The sequence below is a fragment of the Cebus imitator genome, unplaced genomic scaffold, assembly GCF_001604975.1.
Source record: "Cebus imitator isolate Cc_AM_T3 unplaced genomic scaffold, Cebus_imitator-1.0 Scaffold763, whole genome shotgun sequence".
Lineage (NCBI taxonomy): Eukaryota > Metazoa > Chordata > Mammalia > Primates > Cebidae > Cebus > Cebus imitator.
Genome location: NW_016108078.1, coordinates 823,165 through 841,657, shown reverse-complemented (window position 1 = coordinate 841,657; position 18,493 = coordinate 823,165). Strand labels below are relative to the sequence as shown.

Sequence of the window (18,493 nt, the reverse complement as noted above, 5' to 3'; positions counted from 1 at the left end):
ATCTCTGTTCCCCAGCAAATAATCATCAATAAACACTAACATTTACTGAGCATTTATTTACTAAATGCCAGGCACTATTGTTCTAAATGTCTTTTACATATTAAATAAATCCTTATAACTACCTTATCGGGTAGATTTATTGTCCCCATTTTACAGATGATGTCATTGAGACAAAGAAGTGAAGTAATTTGTTTAGCATCACACAGTAAAAAGGAAACAAAACTCGGATGTGAATCCAGGCAATCTATACTTTTGGACACCCAGCTCATCGGAGCTGGAAGTCTTCAACAGGACAGAACCGGTTCAAAGGCCACCTCTGCTGACATCCTTTTGGCAAATGTCAGCTTTCTGTGACTTGGGTACCTTACTCACCAAAGGAGGCAAGCAGGAAAATCTAGAAATGGACCTGAAATGTTTGTTAAAAAGCCTAAGGCAACATGAGAGAGTTTTTAAGAGAACGTCTCAGTCCATTCCAGGTCCCACGAGACAGGAATGGAGCCTGAATGGGTACCAGGCACTTTCTTTTGTATTTACCAGAAGCTCACCATCATCCTCTCCCCGCTCCCCCATGCCAGGGCCAGATTAGAATTCCCCACCTTGCAGGAAAAGAAATTAGGCTTAGAGCTGGTTAAGCAACTTGCTCAAGGCCCAAGTAGGGCCAAGGAAGGGGAAGGTCAAACGTGGGATCTGCTGCCAGGTCTATGTGGTCCCACTAGTGCAAGGCCAAGTGCACCCACCCTGCCCACACTTACATTCCATGGTGTCTTCATTGGCCTGCTCAGTATCCTCGATGTCAAAGACCTCGGTCATTTCCTTAACGATCTCCGCACTGAGATGGGCGGGCAGAGTGTGAGTAGGTGGTGGTGGTATATAGAAGCTGATCTTCCCGCTGCATTGGGAGATAGGGGAGATTAGTGGTGCTGTCACTGACAGAACCAATGACCAATCCCAGAGAAACAGCAAGAGAACAAAAAGACCCAGACAGTGGCTTCTGAACAAGGGGGAGTTGAGTTCCTGGATAATCACTGGGCATAAAGTCTCCAGCAGAACATGACCCGGCACCTTGGCCATCCTCTGCCCTGAGACCCAGGAAGCCAGGCTGCCCCAACAGCTGCAATGGGCACAGATGAACCCCTTTGTGGAGCCAGGTTCCCAGCAGGCCCCGCCCTTACCCCTAACCCCCTCCTCACCTGACCCAGTCAGCTAGGACAGCTTTGGCTGCCTGTTCCTGACTGTATACGCCTCCCTTCTTCTTCTTCCCCAAACGGTGGGCCACTGCCGTGAGAAAGTGCTCAGTGGTCTGGAACCCAGAGATGCCGTAGTAGTTGGAAATCTGGTGAAGGCAGGAAGGAGAGAAGTCATGAGGAAGAATGAAGAGCCCTTGGAGCAGGGCAGGGCATCAGCCAGGACTCTGCTGCGGACCTCCTCCAGGTTGCAGCGCTGCAGGATGGTCTCCACCGGGGTCACAGGGTCTGCCAGCTTCTGCACGTGGACGCAGTTACGCAGGATGGTGCCCACCTCAGAGTTGGGCCCTGGGACAATGCCTGGAGCATCCAGCAGCCGGATGAACTTGTCCAGGTGGACCTCCTGCATGAATCTAGGATGGGGAAGAAGAAAGCCTAGAGGCCCCAATCACGAAGGTGGGCCTGGGATGTGGGGGTATAAAGGAGTGATGGGAGAGTGATTAGGGATGAAGGTGGAGAGACTCAGAGCTGGAGAGGGGATGACTGGGGCTCTACAGACTTGGGGCTGATTCTATTCTAGCCTCTGCCACTGGGGACTGAGCTGCAGGACCTTGGGCAAGCTTGACTCTCCAAGCCTCAGCTGCTTCATCCAGGCAACAGAGCTCCCATTAGTATCCCAATCTTGTATGGCTATTCAGAAGTTTCAAGCCACTAACAGGAAGCACCCATCTGGGCACCTGGCTTACATCTAGGGTGTGTCAGGAAAATGAGGGCTATTGAGACTCCCATGCCTGGGGAAAGCATCAGGGGATGGTCCACAATAAGGAAAGGGACAGGGGCTAAAGGCATGGGAGTAGGGGGGAAATGGGAGGGCCAAGGAATTGTGGAGTTGGGGAGCAAGCAGGTGCTTACTTGGTAATCCCAGGAACGGCTCCCACGCTGCATGCGCGGCTGCGCTTCAGGCTATTGATCAGGCTGCTCTTCCCAACATTGGGAAGACCTGCAAAGTAGCAGCAGATGGCTCAGGGCGGGAGAGGCCCTCAGGAACACTCAGGCCAGCATGTATGAGGGAGGCCCAGCCAGGGGCAGTGACCAGGCCATGAGGAAGGCAAAAAATTGAGCCTGGCCTCCTCCCTTCCCACCCCAGGCCCTGACCCAGCCCCTACAGGGCCTTTCTACCTCTCCCCTCCATCTGTAAGCATGCTAGATAGGTACAGCCGTCTCTCTAGATGTGACACCAACCTCCCACCCACAACCAGCCAGGCAGGAGTCCTCAATGCAAGGCCTCGGTGGCACAATCCAACAGAAGGTGGACATCGAGAAATGTCTAAGAAACAGAGAACCACCTGTCCGGGTGTATCAGTCCATGGATGGGGATGGAGGTCATCTCCAGATGCAAGTCTCTCTGTGCAGCTGTCTACCTGAGGTATGTCTTTTTCTGTTTGGGCATCTGTCAGCCATTCTCAGCCTGTAGATGTCTTTCTGTTTCCCCTCACTGGGCCTCATTCTCACCGTTCTCTTTCTGTACGTGCTCAATTTACATAAGTGTACTATTCTCTCAAGCATATGCTTGTTTCAACTCGAGAAAGCTGATTGCCAAAAGAAAAAAAAAAGTATATGTCTAAGTATACCTCTTGTGCATGAAGTCCCTGCATACCTCTCTCCCCCCTCCCTCTCTCTAGCTCACTCTCATTCTAAATATCACCATGCATGGAAGTCTCTGCACACCCCCCGCCCCGTCTCTCTCTCTCTCTCTCTCTCTCTCTCTCTCTCTCTCTGTCATTTCCATTCTCAGTATCACCACTTTTTCCTTTTCTTGTCTCTCTCCCACTCGGTTTCTTTCTCTATCTTATCTTTGTTATCTGGGCCGGTCACTTTGTGGATGGCCCTCTGTATGTGGCTCACGGTGTCTCTTCTACTGTCTGCCTATCTGTGCCTCCTTAACCTCCTCTACAGACGAGGTTATGTCTATTTCTCTCTGCACAGGTACACATATCTGCCTCATCGTGACATGTCTGTGTATTTGTGTTCCTCTGTGACTCTGGGTATGTGATTATGTTTGAAGGTCAAAGTGTATATAGGCACATGTGTCTTCTTTTTTTGAGACGGAGTCTCACTCTGTCGCCCAGGCTGGAGTAGAGTGACACGATATTGGCTCACTGTAACCTCCGCCGCCCAGATTCAAGCGATTCCCCTGCCTTGGCCTCCCAAGTAGTTGGAATTACAGACGCCCGCCACCCCACCGGGCTAATTTTTGTATTTTTAGTAGCTGTGGGGTTTCGCAATGTAGGCCAGGCTGGTCTTGAACTTCTGACCTCAAGTGGTTGGCCTGCCTCAGCCTCCCAAAGTGCTGGGGCTACAGGCAGAAATGAGCCGCCACATCCGGCCCTCCTTGTGTTTCTATGTGCGTTGCGGGAGCAGCGTTAGGGTGGGTATGTGTGGGAAGGGCTTGGTTTGCATGCATTTTGACTCTGGATCTGTCTCTCTAGGTGCGCCTCCTCTGAACCTCTGGGTCTGCAGCGTGGGTCTGTGTGTTTGTGGATCTGTATGTATACTTAGAGCTACGTGTATGTATTCCTCTGTATCTACATTCTTGTCCAGTCTACTTCCATGTGTATCTCTCTCTGAATCTGTCTCTATCCCTGTAGCGTTTGCCTCTCTCATTCTTTCTTTGGGAACACACGTGTGCCTCTCCACATGCATGGGGTACCTCTACCATTCCTATGTCTCCCTCTGCAGATCTCTGTATGCATGCCTGTCTCTATGTCCCTTTTGGTATTTCTGATTCTATCTCCCTCTTTGCATGCCTCCGTCATGTAAATTTGTCCCCTCTTTCCATTCCCCACCAACCCTGCCATCTGGCTTCCCAGTTCATTCTCCAGGTCTTCTTCTGTGTCTATACAGGTATGTGTACCTATAACTTCTCCGTGTCTAGCTCTCTCTCCAATGTCTTTCTCTCGTGGCTTCATGCTTCACTTTCTCTCTCTGATGATCTATATCTCTGCCTCTCTCACTTTGCCTACTTCATTCTCATCCTCCCTCCCTCAGGAACCTGTGTTCCAGAAAGGCCCACGTTTGATCCTCAGCTCTACCTTGTCTCACACGGGGCTGGGCTCCACAAGTCCTTTTGCCCTTTCTCTGGACCTCACAAAGTATTCTCATCTCTAAAAGATAGATGGTCAGCCCTCCCTTCCATAGCCCTGTTAAGATAAGATGGTGCCAACTCCAAGCCTGGTACCCTGCATTTGCTCCATGGTTCTAATACTCAATACACAGTGATGCCCACCAATCCAATTTACCCTTCCTGAACCACTCCTCTCTTCCCCCAAAAGACAACAAAACTCCCAGGATCCTTTCCCCAATGAAGTGACCCCCTAAGAAAGACGCCTGGGCCCCATGACCACCCAGCAGGTCTTACCCACAACGCCCACACGAATGTGGGTGCGCACTGCACCAAGGCGGCAATAGTTCCCCAGAACCCTCATGAGGTTTTCAGCTCCAAAGCAGGCTTTGCTTTTCAGCATTGACTCAGAGGCCTGATCTACTGGTACACTGCAACGATTCTGGAAAACAGATGAATATTACAGAAGAGACATCAGGTGGCAGATGAGGTCTGACCCCAGATTTCCAACTTTCAGGGCCTCCCTATGATCACTGAGCTCCTCAGCCTGAAACAGAAGGCTTCGCACACACATCCTGAACACGCGTCACTTCCGCATTCCCCTCCACTTTGTGTCTCCAGTCTTCTCTGCCCCTGCCTCTGGCTGGACACATATCACTTGCCTCCCTCGGCAATGGCAGGATGGCATCCTGGCTCTAGATAGGCCAGGTCTACTTCTCACAGGCCTATGCCCAGCAAAGCCGGCTTCTTTTCTCCAGGCCTCAGTGCCCTGTGCATACAACAGGGATGCCCACCCTCCCTGCCTGCACAGGGATGAGAGGGTGTCTGGCCCACAGCCTACTCTCCCTCAATTCCTCACACAGGACAAGGCCATCCCAACCTTTACTCCTGATGCCACCTCCTCTGCCCAGAATTCCCTCCTTCATCTTCCATTACTTTGTTTCTTTAAGACAGAGTCTCACTCTGTCACCCAAGCAGGAGTCCAGTGGCATGATCTCGGCTCACTGCAACCTCCGCCTCCCAGGTTCAAGTGACTCTCATGCCGCAACCTCCCAAGTAGCTGGGACTACGGCCATGCACCACCGTACCTGGCTAATTTCTGTATTTTTAGTAGAGACAGGGTTTCACCATTTTGGCCAGACTGGTCTCAAACCCCTAGCATCAAGCAATCTGCCAACCTTAGCCTCGCAAAGTGCTGGGATTACAGGCATGAGCCACTATGCCCGGCCACAGCATTGTTTCTAGTGTCACAAAATTGGAAGTAGCCTAAATATTCATCAATAAGAATACAGGTTAAAAAGCTATATCCTTAAAGTGGAATACAAACGAAACACAGCTATCAGAAAAGGCAGCTTCTGGCTGGGTGCGATGGCTCACGCCTGTAATCCCAGCACTTTGGGAGGCCGAGGCGGGTGGATCACGACATCAAGAGATCGAGACCATTCTCACCATGATGAAACCCCGTCTCTACTAAAAATACAAAAATTAGCCGGGTATGGTGGCACATGCCTGTAGTCCCAGCAACTCGGGAGGCTGAGGCGGAAGAATCGCTTGAACACAGAAGGCAGAGGTTGCAGTGAGCCGAAGGTTGCCGTAAGCCGAGATTGCGCCACTGCACTCCAGCCTGGCGACAGAGCAAGACTCCGTCTCAAAAAAATAAAATAAAATAAAATAAAAATAAAAGATTAGCCTGGCGTGGTGGCATGCACCTATACTCCAAGGTATTCAGGAGGCTAAGGCAGGAGGATGGCTGGAACCCAGGAGTGTGAGGTTGCAATGAGCTATCATCACCACTGCACTGAAGCCTGGGTGACCAATTGAGACCCTATATCTAAAACAAATAAAATCTGGAAGAATACACACCAAACTGTCAATGGTTAGTTACCACTGGGCATGAATAAAGGACACTAGAATTAGGAAGACTGGTGAAAGGGTATTTAAGCTTTATCTGTAGTAGATTTTATTTTTTCTACTTTATTTTTTAAGAAGTTTAACATCCAGTGCAAAATTGAAAAAAAATATCCCTTAGTATCCAATTTCTCTCCCCAGAAGCAATCAGTTTCTGTATTAATATTTTACAATGAATACATATTTCTCTACTAATGATGTAATTATGAAGAATTGTGATTTGTTTCAAAGAGAAAAATGAATGAAGGTCTATGTATTTTTTAAAGTTAACAAGTAGTTGGTTGGGCACAGTGGCTCACACCTGTAAGCACTTTGGGAGGCCAAGGCTGGTGAATCATTGGGGGTCAGGAGTTCGAGACAGCCTGGCCAACATGATGAAGCCGCATCTCTACTAAAAAACAAATACAAAACTTAGCCACAATCCCAGCTACTCTGGAGGCTGAGGCACAAGAATCGCTTGAACGCAGGAGGCAGCTATTGCAGTGAGCTGAGATGGTGCCACTGTACTCCAGCCTGGGTGACAGAGTAAGACTGTCTCAAAAAATAAAAAATAAAGTTAGGCTGGGAGCAGTGGCTCACACCTGTAATCCCAGCACTTTGGGAGGCCAAAGCGGGTGGATCACCTGAGGTCAGGAGTTCAAGACCAACCTGGCCAACATGGCGAAACCCCATCCCGTCTCCATACTAAAAATACAAAAATTAGCTGGGCGTGGTGGTGCCCGTGCCTACAGTCCCAGCTACACAGGAGGCTGAGGCAGGAGAATTGCTTGAACCTGGCGGGCAGTGGTTGCAGTGAGCCAAGAACATGCCATTGCACTCCAGCCTGGGCAACAGAGTGAGACTCCTGTCTCAAAAAAATAAATAAATAAAGTTAGCAGGTAGTTAACTGTATTTTACAAATTCCCTATAGACGTTATGTACTATCCTTACAATTGAAAAAAAATGCTTACTGAAGAGTGATAATAAAGGAAGAAGTGAAGTTAAGCTAATATTAAGAAGTCACTGGCCAGGTGTGGTGGCTCACACCTGTAATCCCAGCACTTTGAGAGGCCGAGGCGGGCAGATAACCTGAGGTCAGGAGTTCGAGACCAGCCTGGTCAATATGGCAAAACCCCGTCTCTACTAAAAATACAAAAATTAGCCGGGTGTGGTGGCATGTGCCTGTAATCCCAGCTACTCCAGAGGCTGAGGCAGGAGAAATCATTTGAACCCCGGAGGTGGAGATTGCAGTGAGCCGGGATTACGCCACTTCATTCCAGCCTAGGAAACGAGCAAAACTCCATCTCAAAAAAAGAGAAAAAAAGTCACTCGGTGGAGCAAAAGTCTCAAGGTTGAAGGCCCAGTTCAATTACTAAAGGGCTGGAGGTCCCAGACCAAGTCACGAACCCCCAACTCTGGCCCCAAGCTCCCCTGAAAGAGGCTAATTGACGCTAGTCCAAGGCTTACCAGGTTTTTGACCTGATGCTGGGTACTGGCCTTGAAAGCCACGGTTGGCAACTCATTCCGAAGGTAATCCAGCCATTTCTCCACAACCTCCTTGGGGACCAGGTCTGGGGCAAATATAGGAACAGATGGGGCTGGTAAGCAGAACAACACGTCCATGGTTCCCTCCAAAGACACCTCCACCCACACCCAAAGCCAGGCCTACCTACCATCAACAGGTCTCTACACTGACCCTGTCAGTCCTACACAGTCCCCAGGATGGAGTTAGAAAGCACAGTCTGGTCTATGAGATGTCCTAGCCCACCCTGAGGGGGCCTGTGTTCCCTCAGGGCAAATGGACAAACTAGCTGTCTGGTCCCAAAAGTACTCTTTCCAAAACAGCGCCTGGAGCATCAGAGGCCTCCCAAATGCTGTGTTTCCCATCCCCTCTCTGGATCATTCTAGGTTAGGCCGAATGTCAAAGATCACCATAACAAGAATGGCTATCTGCCGGGTGCAGTGGCTCACGCCTGTAATCCCAGCACTTTGGGAGGCTGGGAGGCTGAGGTGGGCGGATCACCTGAGGTCAGGAGTTCGAGACCAGCCTGACCAATATGGTGAAACCCCATCTTTTAAAAAAAAAAAAAGAATGGCTATCATGTGTGAAGTAATGACCATGTACCAACCATTGAATCATTAATTCTCACAACAAATCTGTGAAGTTGGGATAGTCGTGGCCGATTTTACAGCTAGAGAAATAGCTCTTGGAGGTGGCATGATTTATCCAGTATCTCAGAGAAAAGAATCAGGACAGGTGGGGAGCCGAGCCCCAGACCTGAGTGACTCCTAAGCCCATGTGCTCCTCTGCCCCAGTCTTTGGGTTCCAGCTTGAGCGAGAGGAACTTTCCAGGGTTGTCCAGTCACAGAGAAGGCTCAAAATGGCAAGAACAGGGGACTGAAAGGCAGACAGGCTTGGACTCCACATCTAACTTATACCATACTCTGTGATACAGGCTTTGAAAACTGGAACTAAAATTTCTACTTTGCATGACTATTATGAGTACTATTGAATTGCTGGGTTCAGGGTCCGGTCCAAACTAAACTTTCAAGATGGCCTGGCCCCTTCCCTGTCACACCCACTCCTGTCTAACACCCACCAATCTTGTTCAAGACCAGGACCAGCTTCTTGTTGCCTTGGGCTCGCAAGACAGCCTCCTCCATTTGGAAGCAGCGGCAGCCTAATGGGTCTCTGGCATCTAGGACCTCCAGAATCACATCAGAGTATTCCACCACCTACAGGGCAGAGGACCAGGGCATGAGGGCAGGGAAAGAATAGGGTAGCGGTGACGCAGGCCCATGAAACAGAAAGTCTCCATCTCTGTCAGGAAAAACCAGAAATGGAGAGGAAATGGGGCTGGACTAGAGCCCTCCCCGAAACTGTGAAGAAATGGAGCCCTGTACCTTACGGAACTCCTTGTAATAAGCCTTCCTCGTGGCCTCATCATCCAGCTGAGGAAACATATTTAATTCCTGCAAAACTTCCTCCTAAAGGAGAAAAAAGAGAACAGTCCAGAGGCAGAGGGGGAGAGAGAGACAGATAAGAGAAGCAGGGCTTTGGAAACTACAGGAGGTTAAAAAAAATCCATGTGAGTCTCAGCCCACCAAAAAGTAGCTTTGACCAACCAATAAAACTGGGAACTGGAGGAAAAATGAACAGACCCCCATGGCTCTTGTGTGCGCCTATGTGTATGTGTGTGCTCGAGCACCAGCTGGAGACCTGAGTGTGCACAGGGGTGTGAAAGGGAGGGAGGGAAGAGGGAGGTGTGAAAAAAAACAATCTATGAGGGACATAGGATGGGGGAGGCAAGACACACACGCATGTCAGGAAGGGGAGTAGCAGCTGGCAAGCGCGTGCTCTGTGTGTGAGGCAAGAACATCTGCCAAAAAGCAGCAAGAAGCCCTAGAGGGAAGACGACATCCCCTCACATATGCTCCTCCCTGTCTCTCAATCCAGTCCTCATATTCTCACTCCCTCTCCCCCGACCCCATCCTCTGGACACACCTACCTCTCCCAGCCCCCAGCCCCCAGCCCTACCACCAGCCCCAGTCTTTAAGCTCAGCCTTGGGAGACAGGAGCTCTCCAGGGGTGTCCAGTCACAGGTAAGGCGCAATACGGCCCTTTATCTCTATCCCTCCCTCCCTCCCTTTATCCATCCCCAAGGTTTTCCATCCTCTCTGCACTGATTCCCTTCTTCCCCTCCAACAACTTCACACCTTTACTTCTTCCCTTTCACAGAAAAAAGGCAAAAGATGCTTTTGAGCAAGCCTACCCAGGAGCCACAGCTGCACTCTTACCTTATGCTCAAACTCCTCCTGGCGTCTCAGGACATCCTGACAGTAGCTCTCCATGGTCCTGCGTTTTTGTCTTTCTTGCTCCCGGGCAGCTTGCTGCAATTCCCTCATCTCCTTAACCTAACAAGGGAACACACACTGGGACTGAAGCTGACTGGGTCTGCAGCCTAAGGGAGGGATGGGTGACAGAGGAAATGGCACGACACGGCAGAGGTGGGAGGAGCAGGGTCCAGGGAGAGGGAAGATATGATAGCAGGAGATGACAGTTTGAGATGAAGCAAAAGACATGAAGGGAAGAAAAGAGTGGCAGAGAAAAATTAAAAGAGGGTATATAAAGCAGAGAGAGAAGGTATCCTAGGCAGGCAGAACCACTTAATACCAGAGAGATGGAAATAGGCCAAGGTCCTGGGATGCTCCAACTTTTTTTTTTTTTTTTTTCAGATTGAGTTTTTGCTCTTGTTGCCCAGGCTGGAGTGCAGTGGTGCAATCTCTGTTCACCACAACCTCCGCCTCCCAGGTTCAAGTCATTCTCCTGCCACAGCCTCCCAAGCAGCTGGGATTACAGGCCTGAGCCACCACACCCAGCTAATTTTCTATTTTTAGTAGAGATGAGGTTTCTCCATGTTGGTCAGGCTGGTCTTGAACTCCCAACCTCAAGTGATCCACCTGACTCAGCATCCCAAAGTGCTGGGATTACAGGCGTCAGCCACCATGCCCGGGTGATGCTCCATCGTTTAAAGATAAGGAAGAAAGCCGGGCACAGTAGCTCAAACCTGAAATCTCAGCACTTTGAGAGGCCAAGGTGGGCAGATCACCTGAGGTCAGGAGTTCGAGACCAGCCTGACCAACATGATGAAACCCCCATCTCTACTAAAAATACAAAAATTAGCTGGGCGTGGTGGCGGATGCCTATAATCCCAGCTACTCGGGAAGCTGAGGCAGGCGAATCGCTTGAATCCAGAAGGCAGAGGTTGCAGTGAGCTGAGATAGCACCATTGCACTCCAGCCTGGGCAACAGAGCAAGACTCCATCTCAAAAAATATATACATACAAAATTAGCCAGGCATGGCGGTGAGCGCCTATAATCCCAGCTACTCAGGAGGCTGAGGCGGTAGAATTGCTCAAACCCAGGAGGTGGAGGTTGCGGTGAGCTGAGATCACACCATTGCACTCCAGCCGGGGCAACAAGAGTGAAACTCCATCTCAAAAAAAAAAAATTAAAAGGGCCGGGTGCGGTGGCTCACGCCTATAATCCCAGCACTTTGGGAGGATGAGGCGGGTGGATCACAAGGTCAAGAGATCGAGACCATCCTGGTCAACACTGTGAAACCCCATCTCTACTAAAAATATAAAAATTAGCTGGGCGTGGTGGCACATGCCTGTAATCCCAGCTACTCGGGAGGCTGAGGCAGGAGAATTGCTTGAACCCAGGAGGCGGAGGTTGCGGTGAGCCGAGATTGTGCCATTGCACTCCAGCCTGGGTAACAAGAGCGAAACTCCGTCTCAAAAAATAAATAAATAAAAAGGATAAGGAAGAGGAAAAAGTAGCAAAAGAGACTGCCAATGGCTAGTCAAAGAGGAAGACATCCAGGAGATGTCTTCCAGGAGATGACAAGAAAGTCCAGGTGCTTCAGGGAAAGCGTGGCCTCAAATGCTGAGCATTCAGTAAGATGAGGAAAGACCACCACCCATGAATGTGATGTCAGGGAAGGCGCTGATGAGGCCAGCAGGGGTAGTGTCAGCGGAGCAGTGGAAGCATAAGCCAGACAGCAATGGACTGGGTGGTGAGCAAACGGAGACATAAATCCAGGATCACGGTAACCTCCCTCCCTCCTAGCTTCGACCAGTAGCCTCAACAACCCTAACGACTCTTGCCTTTGCCCACCCATTCAACACTTCTGCGGACCTGGCATTCAAGGCAGGACCTCTCTCTCCCCACCAAGACTAAAAGCTTACCCTCTTCTTCTTCAATTCAGCCTCTCGATTGGCATGACCATTGCAGTGAACCAAATGAGGTGCAGAGGGTACTTTGGAGGCTGCTTTCTTCCCATTTTGCTTTGCAGGCTGACCACCACATAAGAGAAAAAAAACCCAGAGGTAATTAACCCATGGAAATCACCTCAAAAAGGCCGCAAGAAGCCCTAGAAGGAACTCAACATCCCCTCATAAATGCTCTTTCCATCTCTCAATCCTCTCATCATCTCACTCGCAAGGTGAGCAGCAGGAGTTAAAGCTTCTCAGAGAAGTATAGTTGTGGGGACAAAGAAAGGAGACAGGCAGGCAAAAAGGGCTCCATACCCAAAGATCTGCCCATCTGGCTGCTTAGAGCGCCTGTTTACCACAGCCAGGCAGGGACTGACGGGAGACCTCTCGGAGGGGAAGAGCAGCTGGGAAGGTTTCCCAAGGCCCAGGGAAAACCTTTCTAGATAAGTAGCTCTCAAAGTGCGGTCCTCAGACCAGCAGTAGCAGCAGCACCTGGGAACTTGCTAGAAATACAAATCACCAGATGCCATGCCAGACCTACTGAATCAGAAACTCTGAGGTGGGGCCCAGCAATCGATGTTTCCACTCATCCTCCAGGTGATGCTAGAGGGCTGGTTAAAGTTTGAGTTTCCCCCACCCTAAACTGTGAGAACCCAAGCCTTCTCTGGCTTATCCCTTCTTCTCATTGCTTTTTTCCAAGCCTTAGTTACCCACACCTTTCCCAGCAGGACCAGGAGACCCTGGAGCTGGGGTCAGAGATGATATTCTTGCCTCCCTCTTCTCCATTAGAAACAGGGACTTGAGAATCAGTCTCAAATCCCAGTTGCGTTACTTTCTCACTAACAATTTCCTCAACTAAAACGGGGATAATAATAATCCCTACCAAGGTAAATCAAGGACAAAGCAGCATATGGCTTGGGAAAAATGCTGCTGATTCTATGCTGCGGCCAGCCAGAGGGAAGGAAAGTCAGATCCGCTGACACAAATGCGGCACTCTCTCCAGAGTCACCCAGTACCTACTGGGTTTAGTGGGCCTCTCCCAGGACAAGCAACCTGTTCCTGATCTCATCCTCAACAAATGGTGGCCAGGCGTGGTGGCTCACACCTGTAATCCAAGCACTTTGGAGGCCAAGGCGGGCGGATCACCTGAGGTCGGGAGTTCAAGACCAGCCTGACCAACATGGTGAAACCCTGTCTTTATAAAAAAAAAAAAAAATTATTAAAACAACAACAAAAAAAAACCCAAAAGGCATACCTTACCTGAGGGTAGAGCCAACTTACCTTCTTGTGGCCCTTGGAGCCTTCACCTGGCTTTTTATTTTCTACAAAAGAAAAAAAGAAAGAAAGAGCCATCATCCACCTACACAATATTTGTTGACACCTTAATCAAGGCCAGGCCACACTGGGAACCTAGCGAGGAAGCCTCAGATACCATGTCTATCTAGATCCAGCACAAGACAGAGACGCAGATGGCAGCAATAATATCAGAGGAAGTACTGGATATAATGTGTGCAACATTATTTCACTGCAAACTCAAACAATTCTGAGACGAATTCTATAAAGAGAGTAACCTGAATGTGTGCTTGTGACGCCTCCCTCCCCCAGGACTTCCTGCTGAGGGCAACTCAAGAATTTCAATGCCAGCTGAGGTGAGGGAGCTGGCAGCATGAGAAGGTAATCTGAGGAGTCCCAGCCCACTAAGCCTGGGCAGATGCCATCAGTATGTGGGGAAAGAACTATCCCTTCCTGCTGACCCTGCTCAGACCATTGCCTCCAAAGGGACTTGACCTACTCAGCCAAAATGCTACTGCCTCCCTCAGATACCAAAAGGAGAGGTCTGCCACTTCTCCAATCATGACTTAGCAAAGTCCAGGAACTTATGAGGCCCCTCCCCTTCTTCAATAAGAAGTCCCATCTCTCATCCCTTTCACAGTTGACCTATTGAAAAGAATGGCTCCTTTTAATTCTTACCACCTTCACAGAGCTCAAGGAATTCCTAGAGAGAGAGGTTCTAGAAGATCAGGATAAATACAAACAAATATATTATATGAGTAGCTCAAGATTACCACAAGAGAACAGGCTCCACAGTCACATCAGCTGGCTCCCAATGCAGAGTTAATGTAGGAAACAGAACTTAAATTCTACCGCAAATTCTTTTTTTTCCAAGACCGAGTCTTGCTCTATTGCCCAGGCTGGAGTGTAGTGGTGTGATCTGGGCTCACTGCAACCTCTGCCTCCCGGGTTCAAGCGACTCTCCTGAGTAGCTGGGATTACAGGTGCCTGTCACCACACCCAGCTAATTTTTCTATTTTTAGTAGAGACAGGGTTTCACCATGTTGGCCAGGCTGGTCTCGGGCTACTACAAATTCTGTTTTTTTTTTTTTTTTTTGAGACAGAGTTTCACTCTTGTTGCCCAGGCTAGAGTGCAATGGCAGAATCTTAGCTCACTGCAGACTCCACCTCCTGGGTTCAAGCAATTCTCCTGACTCAGCCTCCCAAGTAGCTGGGGTTACAGGCATGCACCACCACGCCCAGCTTATTTTTTGTATTTTTAGTAGATGGGGGTTTCTCCATGTTGGTCAGGCTGGTCTCAAACTCCAGACCTCAGGTGATCCGCCCACCTCAGCCCCCAAAGTGCTGGAATTACAGGCGTGAGCCACCACGCCTGGCCTGCAAATTCTTAAGGAGAATCAAGAAGATACTTTAAAGGAACTGTGTAAGAAAAAAAGATTTCCCTAAACTTGATATTGAATAAAAATTCAAAAGCCAGGTGCAGTGCCGCATGCCTGTAGTCCCAGCTACATGGAAGGTTAAGGTAGGAGGGAGGATCCCTTGAGCCCAGGAGTTCTAATCCAGCCTGGGCAACAAAGCCAGATCCCATCTCTTAAAGAAATACATAAACACAGACTGCTCTAACAGTCAAAACTTAAGCTGGGCACAGTGGCACCTGCCTGTAGCTAGCTAGAAGACTGAGGCAAGAGGATCACTTGACCCTAGGAGTTTGAGAACAGCCTAGGCAACATAGTGAAACTTTGTCTCTTAAAAAAATTCAATAGAAGTACTGAAAAACAAAAAAAGGCATCACTAACAACCAAATTAATGAGCTAGAAGATCAAAGGAGGGAGCTTACTTAGAGCAAAAATTCAAAGAAATGGAAATGATAAGCAAAAATACGAAATAAAAACTGGAGAATACAGCCAAGACAGCTAAAATCTAAACAACAGGAGTTTCTAAAAGAGAATGGTACAAACGGAGAAGCAATAATTTTCTGAAATAACAGATGAAAGTTCCTTAGGTTGAACATAAGCTTGAGGTTTCAGATTGGAAAGACACAGGGAGCAGCAAGATTAACAACCAAGGCCAGGAGCTATGGCTCACCCTGTCATCCCAGCATTTTGGGAGGCTCAGGTGGGAGGACTGCTTGACGCCAGGAGTTTGAGACTAATCCAGGCAACATAGTGAGACCTCGTCTCTCCAAAAAAATTTTTTTAATTAACCAGGTGTGGTGGTACACACCTGTAGTCCTAGCTTCTCAGGAAGCTGAGGCAGGAGGACTGGTTGATCCCAGGAGTTCAAAGTTATAGTGAGCTATGATGGCGCCACTGTACTCCAGCCTGGACAACAGAGACCCTGTCTCAAAAAACAAAACAAAACAAAAGATTAACAACCAAAAGAACACCCTAGACATATCCTGATGAAATTTCCAAACTCCAAAGATAAAAAGATAAAATTCTAACCAATAGATCACTCTTACTATATGAAGGTAAGAAAAATACATTTTCGGCCGGGCACAGTGGCTCAAGCCTGTAATCCCAGCACTTTGGGAGGCCAACGCAGGAGGATCACGAGGTCAAGAGATCGAGACCATCCTGGCCAACATGGTGAAACCCCGTCTCTACTAAAAATACAAAAAAAATTAGCTGGGTGTGGTGGCGTGAGCCTGTAGTCCTAGCTACTTGGGAGACTGAGGCAGGAGAATTGCTTGAACCCAGGAGTCGGAGGTTGCAGTGAGCTAAGATCACGCCACTGTACTCCAGCCTGGTGCCTGGCAACAGAGTGAGACTCTGTCTCAAAAAAAAATAAATAAATAAATTTAAAAAATAAATAAAAAAGAAAGAAAAAGAAAAAGACATTTTCAGGTAAGCAAAGATTGCCACCTGTATTTCCTTTTTTTTTTTGAGACAGAGTCTCGCTCTGTTACCCAGGCTGGAATGCAGTGGTACAATCTCAGCTCACTACAACCGCCGCCTCCTGAGTTCAAGGAAATCTCCTGCCTCAGCCTCCGGAGTAGGTGGGATTACAAATGCACAACACCATGCCCAGCTAATTTTTGTATTTTTAGTAGAGACGGGGTTTCACTATGTTGGCCAGACTGGTCTCAAACTCCTGACCTCAAGTCACTGGCTTGCCTCAGCCTCCCAAAGTGTTGGGATTACAGGCATGAGCCACCACACCCGGCCCTGTGTTTCCTTTTGGATAAAACTACTGGCAAAATAAAAATTAAATCAGAACAAAGATCCCAAGCTAAAGAAAACAAATAGTGGTGGGCAGGAAATCTATTAAAACTTGTCACTGAGGCCAGGAGCGATGGCTCACAGCTGTAATCCCAGCACTTTGGGAGGCTGAGGCGGGTGGATCACTTGAGGTCATAAGTTCGAGTCCAGCCTGGCCAAGATGGCGAAACCCCATCTCTATTAAAAATATAAAAATTCGCCAGCTGTGGTGGTGCATGACTGTAATCCCAGCTACTCAGGAGGCTGAGGCAGGAAAATCACTTGAGTAGAGGCTGCAGTGAGCCGAGATGGCGTCACTGCACTCCAGTCTGGTTGGCAGAGCAAGACTTGGTCTCAAAAAAAAAAAAAAAAAAAAATCTTTTACACAAAAGCACCTCTAGGCAACCCTGCCCTAGGAAGGGTGGCTCACCTGGAAGGCTGGCACTGCAGTACGAGTGGTGTTTCCTAGCATGCAAGGCAGCCTCAAGAGCTGCATATGGCAGCAAAAAAATAACAATAACTGAATCTAAAAATGAAAGATGTCATGTGGCCAAGAGCTGGAAGATATATTAAGAAAGGATTCTAAGGGCCAGTAGTGGCAGCTCATGCCTATAATCCCAGCACTTTGGGAGGCCGAGGCAGATGGATAGTTTAAGCTCAGTAGTTTAAGACCAGTCTGGGCAGCATGGTGAAACCCTGTGTCTATGAGAAAATGGGAAAATCAGCCGGGGACCAGGCGCAGTGGCTCACACCTGTAATCCCAACACTTTGGGAGGCTGAGGCAGATGGATCACTTGAGGTTGGCAGTTCAAGGCCAGCCTGGCCAACACGGTGAAACCCCATCTCTACTAAAAATATAAAAATCAGCCGGGCGTGTTGGCACGCACCTATAATCTCAGCTACTTGGGAGGCTGAGGCAGAAGAATTGCTTGAACCTGGGAGGTGGAGGTTGCGGTGAGCCAAGATCACACCACTGCACTCCAGCCTGGGAGACAGAGCAAGACTCCGTCTCAAAAGAAAAAAAAAAAAGCCAGGTGTGATGGCTCATGCCTGTTGTCCCAGCTACTCAGGAGGCTGAGGCAGGAAGGTCACTTGAACCCAGGAGGCGGAGGTTGCAGTGAGCCGTGATCACAGTGTTGCACTCCAGCCTGGGCGACAGAGTGAGACCCTATCTCAAATAAACAACAAAAAAAGGATTCATAAAATCCAAGAAACATATCATAAGGAAATAGCTCAGAACTGAAATACCAAATTATTTCAACATAATCCAGGAATCAAGTAATGGGGGTTGGAAAAGCAAAAGCATGAAAGCATGCTAAAGGTTTCGGGTAGGTTACAAAATGGTCATTATTTAACTTTGGTAAAGTGATAGAGAAATACAGAATTAATTATGTTTGATATAAATATGAATGCAATTACTAACATAACTTTACTGATGGAGGATTGTTTAAAAACTCCATCAGGTTAGCAAAACATAAATAAATAAGGGAATCAGAGGAAACAAAATAAATAACAAATATAAAATAAGATGGTAGAAATCTGACCAGACATAAACGTCTCATAACAAATGTGAATGAGTCAAATTTAAATAAACACAGTTTAAATAAACACAAAACAGACCCCGCGTCTCCCTTTCTTCTAAAGTACTCATGTTGCAACCAAAAAAAAAAAAAAAAAATGTGAGGTTTGGAATGAACCAGGTCTGGGCATTTTACTCAACAATTTCCATCTGCCTAACTTCCCTGGAAACTGAGTGCCTGCAATGGATACAAACACACAGTGAAAGAAAATACATCACTTAGAAAGAAAAAGCATGTACTTCAGAGGGGGGAAGAGAACGGAGGAGGGGAAAAGGAGAAGAGGGTGCAGTCAGTCATCCCTCCCAGCACTCCGGAGCCTCTGCTCATAGGTTTTTCAACAACTCTAGAGAGAAAATAGTTACCATTTTATAACCAGCAGACATTCTTACTCTAGCTCAACAACGACCTAGCTATATGACCTTGAAGAATTTTTTTTTTTTTTTTTTTTTT

General features: G+C 48.3%; 1 protein-coding gene and 1 long non-coding RNA gene across 4 annotated transcripts in view; both read right to left on the bottom strand.

The window, feature by feature from the left end:
- The window catches only part of GNL3L (G protein nucleolar 3 like), a 31,663-nt gene that overhangs the window by 2,061 nt on the left and 11,109 nt on the right, over positions 1-18,493 (bottom strand). For all 3 annotated transcript variants that reach the window (XM_037735262.1, XM_017519659.1, XM_017519660.2), the window contains 11 exons: positions 13,252-13,292; positions 11,944-12,051; positions 9,991-10,107; positions 9,097-9,180; positions 8,793-8,928; positions 7,660-7,763; positions 4,603-4,747; positions 2,097-2,184; positions 1,423-1,597; positions 1,191-1,333; positions 753-889 (listed from right to left, as the gene is read on the bottom strand). In XM_037735262.1, coding sequence (XP_037591190.1) covers positions 753-889; positions 1,191-1,333; positions 1,423-1,597; positions 2,097-2,184; positions 4,603-4,747; positions 7,660-7,763; positions 8,793-8,928; positions 9,097-9,180; positions 9,991-10,107; positions 11,944-12,051; positions 13,252-13,292 — 1,278 coding nt within the window. The remainder of the gene's footprint in view (positions 1-752; positions 890-1,190; positions 1,334-1,422; positions 1,598-2,096; positions 2,185-4,602; positions 4,748-7,659; positions 7,764-8,792; positions 8,929-9,096; positions 9,181-9,990; positions 10,108-11,943; positions 12,052-13,251; positions 13,293-18,493) is intronic.
- On the bottom strand, positions 13,807-15,381 carry LOC119469675. The gene is made up of 2 exons (XR_005198510.1): positions 15,349-15,381; positions 13,807-13,908 (listed from the first exon to the last, which is right to left on the bottom strand). It is a non-coding gene; the product is annotated as an uncharacterized LOC119469675 (long non-coding RNA).